The sequence below is a fragment of the Elgaria multicarinata genome, chromosome 19 (assembly GCF_023053635.1).
Source record: "Elgaria multicarinata webbii isolate HBS135686 ecotype San Diego chromosome 19, rElgMul1.1.pri, whole genome shotgun sequence".
NCBI classification, from domain to species: Eukaryota; Metazoa; Chordata; class Lepidosauria; order Squamata; family Anguidae; genus Elgaria; species Elgaria multicarinata.
The window spans coordinates 5,477,968-5,493,175 of NC_086189.1; the positions used below are offsets into that span (position 1 = coordinate 5,477,968).

General features: G+C 45.1%; 1 protein-coding gene across 8 annotated transcripts in view; it reads right to left on the minus strand.

Annotated features, from left to right (window-relative positions):
* DNM1 (dynamin 1) overlaps positions 1–15,208 on the minus strand; it is a 138,325-nt gene that overhangs the window by 53,842 nt on the left and 69,275 nt on the right. For 7 of the 8 annotated variants that reach the window (XR_010026306.1, XM_063144576.1, XM_063144578.1 and 4 more), the window contains exons 11-15: positions 9,241–9,327; positions 8,338–8,408; positions 8,099–8,150; positions 5,271–5,282; positions 673–786 (exon numbers count right to left, since the gene is read on the minus strand). Coding sequence is in view for 7 of the 8 variants with exons in the window: in XM_063144576.1 (XP_063000646.1) it covers positions 673–786; positions 5,271–5,282; positions 8,099–8,150; positions 8,338–8,408; positions 9,241–9,327 (336 nt within the window). In the remaining variant the exon portion in view is untranslated. The remainder of the gene's footprint in view (positions 1–672; positions 787–5,270; positions 5,283–8,098; positions 8,151–8,337; positions 8,409–9,240; positions 9,328–15,208) is intronic. The other variant, XM_063144574.1, reaches the window with a different exon arrangement.

Consider the following 15,208-nt stretch of genomic DNA (forward strand, 5'->3'; position numbering starts at 1 on the left):
CTGTTCAGAAGACGCCTTAAACCATGGCTTTAACCATGGTGGTTAAGCCAGAAAGCCGGGCTGTTTTTCAGAAGACACCTTAAACAATGGCTTTAACCATGGTGAATAAGGCTTTCTGGCTCAACAACCATGGTGAAAGCCATGGTTTAAGGTGTCTTCTGAACATAGCCCAGCTTTCTGGCTTAACCGCCATGGTTAAAGCCATGGTTTAAGGTGTCTTCTGAACATAGCCCAGCTTTCTGGCTTAACCACCATGGTTAAAGCCATGGTTTAAGGTGTCTTCTGAACACAGCCCAGCTTTCTGGCTTAACCACCATGGTTAAAGCCATGGTTTAAGTTGTCTTCTGAATGGGGCCACTGTGTGCTTGTTTGAGAGGCAAAGAACCAGAGAGCAAACAATCTACTGCTTCTCCTTCTCACACCCACCATTGTCTGGGCCAGAGGAGGATGAGCAAATCCAGGGGCCTCTTGTCAGCGGGCCCCTGCTGGCGTGGAGTCCCTGGGCAGGTGCCCCACCATGCCTACTTTTGATGCCAGCCCTGGAAGCTAGAACAAGGTCTGATGGTGCTGATTCCTATGAAAAGCTATCGAATCCAAAAGTGGACTTGCACACCTTTGACACTTCTGCCCCTTTATGACAAGAAAAAAAAGAGACCATCTTGGAGTCCTTACCTCATCATCCTTGTACCACGAGAGGTTCTCTGCCGTCAGAACAAACCAGTACTCCTTGGAGCCGCCCTTCATGATGCCAATATTGTTGATGGTGAGCCAGCCCTTCCGGATCACCTACATGACGAAAACATATCATGGTCACGCCTGCCGGCGGTTGGCTCCGTGGAGAAGTAGGGAATGGCACTACATATAAACACAGCCATATGTCAAACAGTAGGACCGGCCCAACAGCTGCTTGGGAACCATCTGTGGAGGATGGGTCTAAGCCGGCAAGCCAGGAACCTCCTTCCAAAACTAGAGAAAAGTTAGAGAAGCTAGAAAGTAGGCAAGAATCTAGGGTATTGGCTCATACATCCTCTTGGATCTTGGAACCTCTGATCTGTTGCCACCCATGGGAAATCAAACCGTGGCAAACAGCAGAAGTCTGAAGCCAGAAAAAGGAAACCAGGGACACAGCATTCATCATGGCTGTGAAGGGGAAGCTTTCCCAGGTTTCAAGGCCAATATCAAAAAGTTATTACAGGCTAAGGTATATTCTCAAGGGCTTCAGAGTTCTGGAACAAGAGACAAATCTCTAAAACAGAGGATTTTTGGCAAACCCAGTTTTTCCATCATTTGGCAGTGGGGATAAACAGGGCTGGGTGTATTCTGCAACTCAGCAGAAAAAACACAGAGGGCGATACAGGTTAGTCAATACAGGTTAGCCTCTTGAGGTTTCTCAGCATTCATTTTGGTTAAAGCAAGTTTCTAGTTCTTAGGACTACCAAGCCAGGTATGAAAAATGCATTGGTAATGCCCAGTGAAATCCCAGGTGTCTGAGCAGTGCTTGCCTTGGTCATCGGAAGTGGCTTTGAGGTCACGCCCAGTCCTGATCAACCTGATTTAACAGAAGCCAAATACATTATGCAAAAATATGCACATCTGCTTAGCATGCATACTTTATACAGGCTGCGCAATTGAGTTTACTGGTTTCTGTTAAAAATGCGGAGTACACCCAGCCTCATTTAGACCCCAGTAAAGAAGAGGAGGAATGCAGACAACAAGCAAAGAAGTTAAAAGCATTTTTAAGCCCCCCCCCCCCCCAATAAAAACAGTGAATGTCTGGAAGCAAAGGGGCATCTGGAATTCATCTTCTGGGTTTAACGTGTGTGTGCCTGTACGCGCATGTACATGAGACAGAGAAGATGAGAACAGCACATGGGCAGTGTACGATTAGTCATTATAACATGGAGGAACGATCAGCCTCGTGTAAACTACACTTTTAAAAAAAATCTCTTAGTGGAAAGCAGCTACATCCTTTAAAGAGCAGTGTAGGAAAAGTTACAGAGCTGCTAAACAACTGAATGTCATCCTCCTTTTTTTAAAGGTAATTGCATTTATTCTGCCTCTGATTCTACGAGACCAACACACCTATATAAACACTTTATCTGCGTTAATGCAAGACGTCCTAAAGAAGGGCCATCCAATCTCTGCTGTATTCTTGGATACGTGGCACTGCTTTTAGCCACACAAATCAACGCTTTCGCGGCTGATTAAGCTCTATAATAAAGTTAGTACTACATAGCAGTAATGATTTTCACAGTTATGATGCACATACAGTCAGGCGTGCCTGGGGCATCTCATCCAAACCTCAGTAAGAGCTTCAACACTGAAATGCCAAATCTCGTTCTTCTGCCTTTCACAAGCCAACTTCTTTTCCATAAAAGTGAAAATGTCCCATTTTTATTTTGTTACCGCACCTTGATTAAAATTTGGTATGGTTGTTTGGGTGGAGGCGATGGGGGAATGCAGGATCAAATTGCTTTGGGGATTTAATCTGATCCATGGTACACCACTTTGCCATTGCTGTTCCAAGCTGTCAGTACACTGCAAATATCTGGAACAGAATCCAGAATTCAAGTACTCTCCACTTTCATTTTAAAATAAAGCAGATTATCTGAAGCAATGTTACCTGATTAGTAAAGTTTTAAAGTATGCACACAAGTTGTGTTTGTAAAAGGCTCTGAATCCAGACAGATTTCTTGTGTATCTGTGCTCTCTTCTTTCTAAAATCAATCACCAACTCTATTTTACGTTTTTCTTTTACTTTCTTTCCCTTTTGGGAAGGCCTGCTTGTCACCATGGCAAACTTCTGTTTTTAATCTTTTTATTAAGTATGACTTCTAATTCAAACACAATTATTTGCTCAACATGTTCCCAAAAAAAGAAGAAAAGAATTATTAACATATGCACGGGGAAGCAACATGACATAAAAGTAAATTTCATGGGAAAGGAGGTGGCACAAGAATCCGTAACATTAAGCTATTGCAAATCACATCTTCAAATCAAGGCGATTGCAATGCTTGCAAACATTACAAAAAGGTAACCAACTTAATTCAAAAGTTTACACTTCCTTTCCACCTTCTCTTAAATGTACACACTCCATTAGATGCTCCCTGAGTGATTTTTCACATCCTATGTGCCCTTGAGCTGCAAACCTATGTACACTTAACTGGGAGTAAGTCCCATTGCATTCAATGGGACTTACTTCTAGGTAGACATGCATGAGATTGCACTGTTCATAAGGATGGAGTAAGGCATCAAAACATGCATTTGTAGGAGTTCACACAGGAGGATACAATTGTAAAGATTTGGACCTTGACGAATATCCATACTGATTTTCCTTCCTGGTTTTCATTTTAAATTGAATTATTTCTAGCCCTGCCCCTTTCTATTTTTTTAAAAATATGTTTATTAACTTTTTTTTAACAAGAAAAGAGCTGCACTCTTGCACCATCTTTATTTGGGTTCAAAAGAGTAGTTTTGTAGCTTAGATGCCACCTCTGCCCTGGACTTAGGTTCTTGGGCAAGCTACACTTGGAGCCTGCAGACAGCACACTGGTTAGGCCGCCAACCCTTTTGCAGCAAATGGCTAGTGAGTGTGTTTAAACTGTGGTTATGTAGCCACCATGGTTAGGAGCGGTTCACACGACACGTTAAGTCAGGGTTCGCATGACATGACATGCTAAGCAATAATGTTTCGTTCAAAATGCTTAACCACCATGCCTTAGCGTGTCATCTGAACAGGTTCTTTTGAGTCTCACCAGTTTGCCTTCTGGAAAATGAGCGTTTTGTGACTGGCCATGCCCACCATTTTGCGAGAGCGCCCATGACACTCTCTCCAAATCCTGCCTGCTGACCTCTAGAGTACATTTTTGACAGTCCCCCTTTATTGCCTTGTTACTCATTAGAATACTTTCACAGCCATGGCAGATTTTAGGGTTTCATTTTTCAAGTTAGTTGAAAAAAAAGTTCCTTAACTCAGAATATTGAAACAATAGTCCCATTATTTATTTGAAGGCCTAGTTCATCTAGGCTCAAGTAACTTCTTCCCTGTATCACTTCAGTAAACCTTATTAAACCATGGGGAATCCAGGTTCTCCCCCCCCACCACAGTTCTTTGGCTACAAGACAACTTGGAATTCTCCTAAGCAGAAGACCCCCATTCTGTAACTTGGATTAACTAGCCATGTGTTGTGTGGCCTGCCATGCACAGGACAACGCTCATGTTTGTAGTCCCAAGCAGGCAAAACCCTAGAGCAGGCTGGGGGAAGGCAGTCCTAGAGGGTTATTGAGCCACCATACACAGTTGTTACGTTCAGCTTGGTGGGTGCCTAGTTGTGCAAAGCCATCCTGTACGAACAACATCCTCAGACGTTCTAAACATCCAGAGGATGAGTCAAGCCTGCTTCACAACAGAAGCCCAGACTACATGCGATGGCAGCAGGGCTGTGACATTTAGCACAAGCCTGTCACCCAACTGTTCCAAAAAGAAGGAGGAGGAGGAAGAGGAGGAGGAGCAAAAAAGGAGGAGGACGAGGAGGACAAAGAGGACGAGGAGGACGAGGAGGACGAGGAGGAGGACGAGGACGAGGACGAGGACGAGGACGAGGAGGAGGAGGAGGAGGAGGAGGAGGAGGAGGAGGACGAGGAGGAGGAGGAGGAGGAGGAGAAGGAGAAGGAGAAGGAGAAGGAGAAGGAGAAGGAGAAGGAGAAGGAGAAGGAGAAGGAGAAGGAGAAGGAGAAGAAGAAGAAGAAGAAGAAGAAGAAGAAGAAGAAGAAGAAGAAGAAGAAGAAGAAGAAGAAGAAGAAGAGGGAGGAGAAGCAGAAAGGAGAAGATCTCACAAATGTTAAACTATTAAACACCTGTGCACACATGTTTGGGAATACTTATTGTTCAGGGCTCCCCAAAGCTCTTTACTGATGTAGGCGTACTGACCAGCGTTAGTGCCGTTTGCTGCAGGAAACACCAGTGAGCCCACAGCAGTCCTGTCTGCCCTGACCGGAGCACAGCCACCTTGTTTAGTTCTGATGGCGGGAGCAGGACCTCTGCAGCCCAGCTCCAGCTCTCCCCAAGAATCTTCACCACTCAATCCAGCTGGCGGACGCAATGCGCATTCACACAGCACCTTTGCTCCCTTATTTCCTGTTCCCCTCTAGTATTGTGGAGAGATGTTTTCCCCTTCTCCCTGCCCTGTTTGCAGGTTCCCAGCATTCCCCCTGACACACCTAAATTAGTACTCGTTAGCACTGCACACGGAGTGGCCTTTTTTACTCACCAGGATCTCATCCTGTAAAAAGAGTGCCATAGCAACAACAGCAGCAGCAGAGAAGGCAGGAGCAAAGAAAGGAGAGACCGTTACTCAAAAAAGCAGGAATAGGAGGAAGAAACTTAGCTCCAAAAAAAGGAAATAATATATAGATACAGATATAAATATATAAATATATGAAATAACAGAAACAAACATTTAACACCAGAAACTTTGGCTGAATTAGCACTTTGGTTGCAAAAACATCATAAAGACCACATCACAAAACAAAATCGGCGTAGGGGAAAGGGGAAAGATGAAAAATAAATGAAAATAAGCACAGGCTGGTTACAGCAGGCAAGCCCAAAAGTGAAATGTGAACAGGCTGGACGGGTCTGCAGTGTTCCTTCCCCGAACATCTTTCTGTGCAACTGGCCATGGTTGAGAGACGGCCAGAAAAGTCTTGTCTTCAGAAAGGGCATTGGTAGAAGGAACTAGATTGTATCTCGATGCAGCTCTCAGGGTAGATCTTGAACAATCATCCCCAACCAGGTGTTCTCCAGATGTGTTTGAATACAACCACCAGCACCTCCCAGCCAGACATAGTTGGGGAAAGGCCGAGCTACATGAGGCTTTTTGTGTGTGTGTGCTTCTATTGCAGTTCAACTGTTGTGGCTTCCTCCGAAGAATTCTGGGAACTCTACTTCGGTGAGCGTGATGAAGATTCTCTTGTTAGAGAGTTGTAGACCCACGCACAGAATTACTGTTCAAGGTTCACTCAGCAGTGGGGAACTAATACCAAAGGGATTCATAAAAAGGATTGTTTTGCTATTTATCGTTCGATATTGTACCTCTGTGGTGCAATCCAATGTACGTTTACACAGAGAGAGAGAGAGAGACCGACCACTGGTGACAGTGGGATTTTGGTCTCTGGTAAATTTGCACAGGATTCCTTGGAGTAACTGCTTAAACGTGCATGTTTAGCCAGGAAAAAGTACTACAACATTTTTCTGGCTAAACTTACATAGGATTACAAAAGGGACCTTTCTGTTCTGTCACTGTACTAGTGCTGCGTAATGACATGCCCTGAAAAATGTGATTTCCAAATTCTAGGGGCCTTTCTAGATTTAAAAGACGCTGCAGCTTTCCCCCTTACAACGACACATCTGTTGGCCATGGTCTGATGCTAGTACTGTGAAGTCCTGTTTCCATTTAATTCCTTACATCACCTTTCCTAACCTGGTGTGCCCTTCAGGTATGTTGGACTACGCTCCCATGGATGAATCTGTCACGTTTAATTCCGCTCCGTTTTTTATCATGCTTGTTCTGTCCCATGGCTGCATCAGGTGTGTGGGTGTGTTTTTTTTTTTAAGACTTCATGAAAATGTGTACGTATTTTCATGTGCATTTCTCAAAATGTATTTTTACACACAATTTTCAAAGTGTGCATCTTTGAAGGCAATTTTCCACTGGATAAAGTGTTCTGGTGCGCACTTCTCCGTAATATGCACATTTTCATGCTCACTCCTCTGTACTCTACACATTTTTGGATGTGCAAACTTTGAGTACAGGTTTCAGTAAAATGCGAGTATTGCTGCTTAATTGCGTCGATTAACCCGGTTTGTATACGGATTTGCATAGTACAAATTTGGTATGTTCACATAAAGACGCGAACTGAATTTCTACCTGATTTGGAGGGTACCAGACTGGGGAAGGTTTCTTTAGATGGTAAACCTGTCAGCAGGGCCTGTTTAGTTTTTCATTTTTATGCAGTACCTAACAATTTCAGGAATAATGACCAAAGCAATTATTACTATTCAACTACAAATCATTTTATTTATTTATGTATTTAGTATCCCTCCTTATATTATGCAGACACAGCTATCATGCTAAAATCAGAATACAGTACCAGGAGAAAAGTGCCGTTCTTAAAATAACCTGGAAAAGTCCTGGATAGAATTCACTCTGAACAGTATGTAGCAAAGATTATAGCAAGGAGCTTGCCCTAGATCAGCTAGCTGGGCTGTCAGGCAACCACATGGATAACAATTTAGCTAAAGGAAGGGAACGTGTGACAAGGGATACAGAAGAATCCGTCTGGGGAGTGGGGTTCGCCAAGGTGTCATCAAGCCGGGCCCCTGTACTTGGCCAAGCGAGCTGGGCTCCCTGCATCCAGTTAACAGATTTATTTTTTTCTGATTAGTGTAAAAAGAAATTTGCACAAATTTGCCATTGCAATTTGCATAATTTATGCAATTTTGGGGGCACAGTTTGCTCAAACTGCACCTGCACAATTTGGGTAAATTACGCAAATTGCAGGCGCAATTTGCACAATTTCTTTTGATGCATTTCCCCCCCCAAACCGAAGTTATTGGATTTCCTGAAAAACTGCACGTCTTGGCCCACAAATGCGAGCTGAGTCAGGTGCTCAGCAGTAGCCCGTCGAGCCCCCAAAGGGCCAGATTTCACAGCGGCGGACATCCCTATGGGTGTCCCTCCAACTGTGGCTGGACTGCAAGTCCCATCATCCCTCACCACTGCTGGCTAGGACTGATGTGAGTGGCAGTCCAACAAAACCAGGAGGGTGGCACGATACCCCCTATTTCTTTAGCTGATTAATTGTACCAGTTCATTAACTGAAGATTAAAGCCATAACTAAGATGAATCTCCTAGATTCCCAAGGGAACGGAGTATTTTGCTCCAGTGTCATGGGCTGCATGAGACGGCCTCCTAGTTCCTTCCCTCTTTTACCATCCTGTTAACAAAATCTTCCATCCCATTGCCCACAAAGCAAAACGTCCCATCCACATCATAGCTTCAAAAGCTGGCCCAGAAGGGCAATGAAAGATGTGGCCTACCTGATTGCCAGCTGTCTTCTTCTTGCTCATCTGGCTGCTCCTCTGCTGAGCGCTATGGACCCAACCAAACAAGACGGAAGACATTAGACACTGCAGGGATGTTCATGATGACCATCTGCAGTTCAAAAATTACAACCAGGCCACTGTGCAACACTCCGCCCAGTTCATCACAAAGAAATACCACTATAATATTATGGAGTCCCAGATAAACACGCAATGTGTGCCGTCACTGATCTTACTTGGCAAACCCAATGAAATCTTCATGGTTGGTGTTCATGTAGGCCAGTTCAATGTCTATCAGGAGCATAACCTGGGGAAAGAAGATATGAACAGAGGAATGACAAAGAAAGTAGGAGTGATGCCATTGAAATGAAATAATTAGTATCCAATTTCTCTAAAATCACAATCGTTGATGCGGGTTATAATGTAAAAAAAAATATCTAGGAAAATTGGGGGCTGCTTTGCACCCTAATCTAAAGGATGATTTCTTGGGGAAATGGTTCCCATTTCTTGTATATTTTGACTGCTAGATTCAATCCGACAGTCAGGGCCGGCTCTACCAATAGGCAGAGTGAGGTATCTACTTTAGGCAGTAGATGCTGAGGGGTGTGGAATGGAAAGAGATGCATGTGCCATGTGACCAGCTCTGTGCCCCTTAAGCTACTCTGCTGCCCCCTGGTGGAGTGGAGGATGCTGCTGTGTGGAGGAGGATACTGAAATAACATTCAACTACCAATTTGGTCCACAGGGAATCAGAAGACCTTAGGAGGCACCAAGTGGTCCTTTATCCCAAGCACCAAAATGTTGTAGGCCAGCTTGTCTATAGACAGACACTGTAAAACGGATACATTTTTTAATAAGCCACATTTTAATGATTTGAGAGTAGGTCATACTTTGTAGTTTAGATGCGTTTGGTCTCCTGTAACTCTGAAAAGAAAATGCATCTGTCAAAACAGGTTCCTGAGTCTGCGAGTCTGAAATGCTGTTTGGCGTACTGCTGTTTTGAAAAATCTTTAAATGAAAGCTGTTTTGTTTTAAAACTGCACGTGCCCCAAAGTCTTCCTGAGCATGTATATTAGCGCACTATGCCGCATTCAATATGCATGGGAGCGCGTACGCATGTGAAAGCTCTCTGTACATACCTGGTCCTTGGTCCTGCCCTCTCGCTCACGGATGTGAGTCGTCACTATTCGTTCCATTTCTTCCCGTAGGTGAGGATATTGGCTCAGCTGCACGGAAAAAGAAGGGGAGAAAACGTGTGCATATGGGGAAATACTGGGGGGTGGAAGGAAGGAGGGCAGGGAAACAGCGCCGCCACCCTTTCCAAACCTTCCCAGAAGGCCTGGTGGTTGGGATGAAGGGCAGGGGGTGGGGGCATAGAGGAGGTATAGAACACAAAAGTTGCAGAGAGATTTTCCAAGTTCCGGCCAATGTAAGAGGTTCTTCCTTATTGAGCTGGGCGTCTAGAGTCAGACTTGTTTGACCTTCTTCAGAGGCAGGCTTGAGGGAACCAAAGTTCCCCACAGCAGACAATATCTGGACCTCTTAGGGCAACAACTGTGCGTCTACATCTGGGTCTTGGCTCAGATGATTGAAAAAAAATTGCCTCCAAATCCAAATTCATTATTATTATTATTATTATTATTTATTTATATAGCACCATCGATGTACATGGTGCTGTACAGATAAGGGATGTTTGAAATCTGGGTTCACGTGGCCAGGTTTCTTCAGAAGGCGCTTAGGTGAGTTCCTGATGACGCTTTGGTCTCTCAATCACCTTGCCTCAAACAAAGGATTTTACAGGGGACCTAGATGTTGCCACACTCCATTTGTAGCCCTCCCGTGTTTTCCCACTGCTTCTTCCATCTTTTATCTCGCTGGAAAAGAAAGGAGGAAAAGTTGGAATAGCGGCAGAATGTCTTTTGATCGGGATGCTGAGAGTTCCTGTGTCTGAAAGCCACCCGCAGTGGGTTCTCTGAGCAAACTCGGGGCGAGCGTGCGTCGTCTCCAGAAAAGGGATTCCACACCTGAGCTCAACTCCAGGCAGCTACAAATGGTGGGTAATAACTGAATTCGAACTGAATAACTACTGAATTACTGAATAACTACCGTTAGGCAGAGGGTCCTCTTCTGGAACCTCATACTAAAGATGGTATAACCTCGAGAGGGTATAAGTAGGGCTTGTCCATTATGACAAGTGTTCAGATTTCAGAAGGCACCTAATACCCGGGTTGTTGCTGTCTTTTTATTTATAAGTGGGAGACTTACGGTAATTTTATACTGATTTATTTATTTATTACATTTCTATACCGCCCAATAGCCGGAGCTCTCTGGGCGGTTCACAAAAATTAAAAACATTCAAAGTATAAAACAACAGTATAAAACCATAATATAAAACACAATATAAAAGCTCAACCAGATAAAAACAGCAGCAATGCAAGATTACAAATTTAAAACACCAAGTTAAAATTTATTTATAGACTTGTTAAAAAGCTGGGAGAATAAAAAGGTCTGATTGCAAGGACGTCCCATTGGGTATGCCCAGGTAAGAGCATATACACTTTTCTCTTCTCCTGGGCGTTTAACAGCATTTAATAACATATGCTGAGTTTGCTTGTTTTTAACAGACCCCAGAACTGTTGATTTTAAATGGATATTGTTGTTTTTATGCTTTCGATGGTTTTAAATTTTGTATACTTTTTAATGTTCACTGTTTTTAACTTTTGTAAACCGCCCAGAGAACTTCAGCTATGGGATGGTATATAAATGTAATAAATAATTAAATAAATATAGGGTTGCAGCTTCAACTGTGATTATGGATTGCTACATTTTGGCATAAGTACTGAATCAGTGAAGCTTTTAAGACCACATTTTTTGAAAACATGGTAGAATAAGAATCTAAAAATAAATACACATGAATAAATGTTAGTTTCATCTGGCGATTCCACTCTGGTTGAAATTAAAATTCCCTGTACTGGGTGCTGGCCTGCTATGTGGTCTAGTGCTTAAGGAAATTGTAGCGACCGTAAATTGCTCCAACGTATCTGGAAGCTGTACAGCATTGAGAGGGGTTTGCTGCTCTGCACCTGGGTCTTATTTACAAGTTCCATTACTGCCGTCTGTTCCAGTGAAAGGCAATACAATTAAGGCTCATTGGGGAGGCTTTGGTTACATTGTTAAGCAATCAGCTTGGTTGGTATTCTATGATGTGTTACCTTGAAAACTTAAGAAAAAAAACCCCAAGACTGGGGGTAGGGAACCTTATTGTTTTCTACCAAGGGCTGCATTCCTTCAGGGGTAATGCCAGGGCTTGGCAGAGGCCATAGGTGGGTGAGTCCAGTGGGCAGAGCCACCTCTCCTCTCTCTCTCTCTCTGACCCTCCCTTTCTCTCTCCCTTTCTCTCTCTCTTCTCGATCCTCCCAGAGTGCAGGACACGGAATAACGGGCTCAAGTTAAAGGAAGCCAGATTCCAGCTGGACATCAGGAAAAACTTCCTGACTGTTAGAGCAGTACGAAAATGGAATCAGTTACCTAGGGAGGTTGTGGGCTCTCCCACACTAGAGGCAGCTGGACAACCATCTGTGAGGGATGCTTTAGGGTGGATTCCTGTATTGAGCAGGGGGTTGGACTCGATGGCCTTGTAGGCCCCTTCCAACTCTGCTATTCTATGATTCTATGATTCTGCTACCCTCTTCTCTTTCTGTCTCCCTCTATCTCTCCATCCAGTAGCTGCCAGAGAGGGACAAATCCGAACTGATTGCTTGCAGATGGCTCTTGAAATTGGGCCAAGAGTGGCATGAAACTAAGCCGAGGGCTGCCTGTGGCGAAAGGGCTGCTAGTTGACCACCCCTCTCCTAAGGAGAGAACGTACGACTTGAACCTTGCATTACTTGCGTACCTTGAAACTGATATACAAGATTATAACTAAGATGATACAGTCATGATCCTATGCAGATGTTCCTGGGACTAATCTCTACTGAACACAATGGGATTAGCTTCAGAGTAAACACGCCCAAGGATGCCCTGTAAATCAGTCAAGTGAGGGCTGGACATATTCATTTGGAGCGGCTTATACAACCTATTGACTTTCACAGCGAACACTGGTAACTCCATAGTGTTGAGTTGTTGCGTGTGGCTGAAGTCGTTTGGAAAGGAAAATGCCATTTCTGCATGACCAAGATCAGGCTGTGTGAATATTTCTCTAGGGCAACCTTTCCCCACCCAGTACCTTCCAGACATGTTGGATTACAATCCCTACTATCCCCAGCCAGCATGACATGTTGAGTGGGGATGATCAGAGATGTAGTTCAGAACAACTAGAAGGCACCATGTTGGAGACGGGGAGTCTAGAATCATTAGGGCGCAATCCTACGCATGTTTAGACAGGAAAAAAGTCCTACAACCCCCAGCATAGCTGGCTGGAGCATGCTGGGAGTTGTAGGATTTTTTTCCCTGTTTAAACATGCATAGGATTGTGCCTTTAACTGCCTGTGGTTTTAGACAAAGAAACACCAGGACTACCTGATTTCTTCCTCGTGGAGACAGAAGGCATCATGTCAAAGAAACAGAAAAACAACACCAGCAAACAGGAAATTGGAAAATCTTTCTCCCTTCTTTTGTTGAAAAAATACAAAATAACCATCCCAGTGATAACAAAACGAAGCTGCAAAATGTAGCTTATTTATTCAAAACCTTGATCGTTTGGTCAAAATGTACAAGCAAAAACAGGAGGAAAAGAAAATCAGAAAAGCAAATTCATCATCGTCATGTTCACCGGAACTCATGCAGTGGGAAAAGATCAGAACTGGGGCATGCACAAGGGAAGCACGAGCTGGGCAAAGAGCGGATTACCAGCACAGGACATCACAACCACAAGGGATCATGCATCGGGATGCAAACGGGCAGGGCAGGGAGGGCAGCAGCGCAAGCAGCACCCAGAAATGCCATGATCCTGAACGGGACAGCAGGCGCACCTAAGAAACGGGAGCTTGTTTGGAAACAGGTTCGCAAATTCAGGAGGTCTTTTGTCATCTTCTGCGTAACCACACTTCCCTCTCCTGGGCTTTTACCACATGTCCTTCCCTCCCTCCCCCCCCCCCCCCGTCCCAAGAAATGACCACCATAGCGGATGTCCCGATAACTTCAGAGTTCGGTTCCTTGCTACAAAAACTTCTACGCTACTTCTACAACAGGCAACGGGCAATAAGATCAGATCCGAGACATTTCTGCAGCCGGCCTCTTCTCCTTCCTTTCACCTCCCATGGCCTCTGCCCCTGTATTTCTGTTGTCCTTCCAGCTGCCTCACCCCAGTCCTAGATGCCTGGTTCATTATGACACTACAACTGGATTTCGCACAACACGCTACCCCACTCTGGCCCCATTCGGAAGACACCTTAAACCATGGCTTTAACCATGGTGGTTAAGCCAGAAACCAGGGCTGTGTTCAGAAGACACCTTAAACCGTGGCTTTAAACACAGTGAACAAGGCTTTTTGCGTTATTCACTGTAGCTAAAGCTGTGGTTTAAGGTGTCTTCTGAACAGAACCCGGCTTAACCACCATGGTTAAAGCCATGGTTTAAGGTGTCTTCCGAACGGGGCCACTCAGTGGTTGAGTGTGGGTTGCTGTTGAACCACGGGTTGTTTGTTGAACTGCGGGCTAGAGGGTTGTCTGAACCCAGGACATCTTCCGCTGGGGGGCTGGTTAACTATGCAGTGTGGCTTATGTTTCTCAAACATGCCTCCTTGACAACCCATGGTTTGTTGTTGGGTTGTTCAGGGTAGTTAACACATGCCACCCTGCATGGTTAACAAGGTGAAGTTATTTATTTGTACTCTACTCTCGCCTCTTCTTCCCCAGATGTAAACTGTCCATTCTGCCTTCGGCCCCGGTTCACTTTCTCTTCTCTTCTTACGGCACACAGAGCACACAGTCGCCCACGCAGAGGCACTCAGAAAACAGATGGACTCATTTCCTGTTCAGCTCACCAATGATTCGTAATGATCTTTTAGGGGATGGACTAAGGATGCGGTTTTGGAGCACAGGGCTGCCTCTGCCCTGTGACTGAAACGAAGTAACGGAAATGGAATGTTTGGGACAACAAAACAAAACAGAATCACTGCGGGGAGAAGGACGTCTTTTCGGGTGCTACACACACATGCACACTATGTCCCTAACATGTAGGCCTAGAGACGCCCGGTTTTGTACTTCTCTTAAAACTCTGCAGGAATTTGCTGGTTAGAAAAGTCTCACGAAGAGCCACGGGTAGGCATGACGGGGCACCAGTCAAGGGCCCCCATCTCGGCAAGCACACACTGACAAGAGCCCTTTGGATTTGCTCCTCCTCTTCCTCACTGCAACCTACGTCTCGTTCCGCCCCACACAACAGTGCCGCGGCCTCCTTGCTCCCTGCCTGTCAATGAAGCAATTGGGAGCCATGATGAGAAAGAGGAAGGGGAGCAGGAGTAGCTGATGACAGCAGTGGTGAGAAGGCAGACTCCTGAGAAAAGGGGAGCCATGGAGGGTGTCTCGCCCCGAGGGCCCTCAAAAAGCTGGAGCCGGTACTAGGCTCATCTTTAGATCTGTCTAAAACAGCCTCCTCAAATCTGGCATCCTGCAGATGAGCTAGACTGCAGCTCCCATAATTCCCAGCCAGCATGGCCATGAGAGTTGCAGCCCAGCACATCTGGAAGGGCATCAGAATGAGAAAGCGTGGTTTAAAAGGTAGCCCAGCCTTGGGGCAGATTCAGAGGGGACGTTCCCACTGGCTAAAGCACCAGCATCAATTCCTCCAGCAGACTTCATTTCCCACCCAATCCTGGCTTAGGGCTGGGGGCCTTCTGGGTTATGGGCGTTTGGTTTAGGGATACAGCTGCTAAGATCCCTGTCTAGACAGGTGAAATAATGGGGGTGGGGAGAGAAAAACCCAGAAAAATAAAAACAAAAACATTTCACACCCATTCCACCCCTGGACACCACCACCCCAGAAAAAAACCTCTGGAAGAAGATGGGGCCGGGGGTGTGTGTGTGTTCCTGAATCTTTCTGTGTCTCAAGCCCACTCCCAGGCGTTCACATCTCTAGCCCTTACCAAGTAACTGATGTCCTTAAACT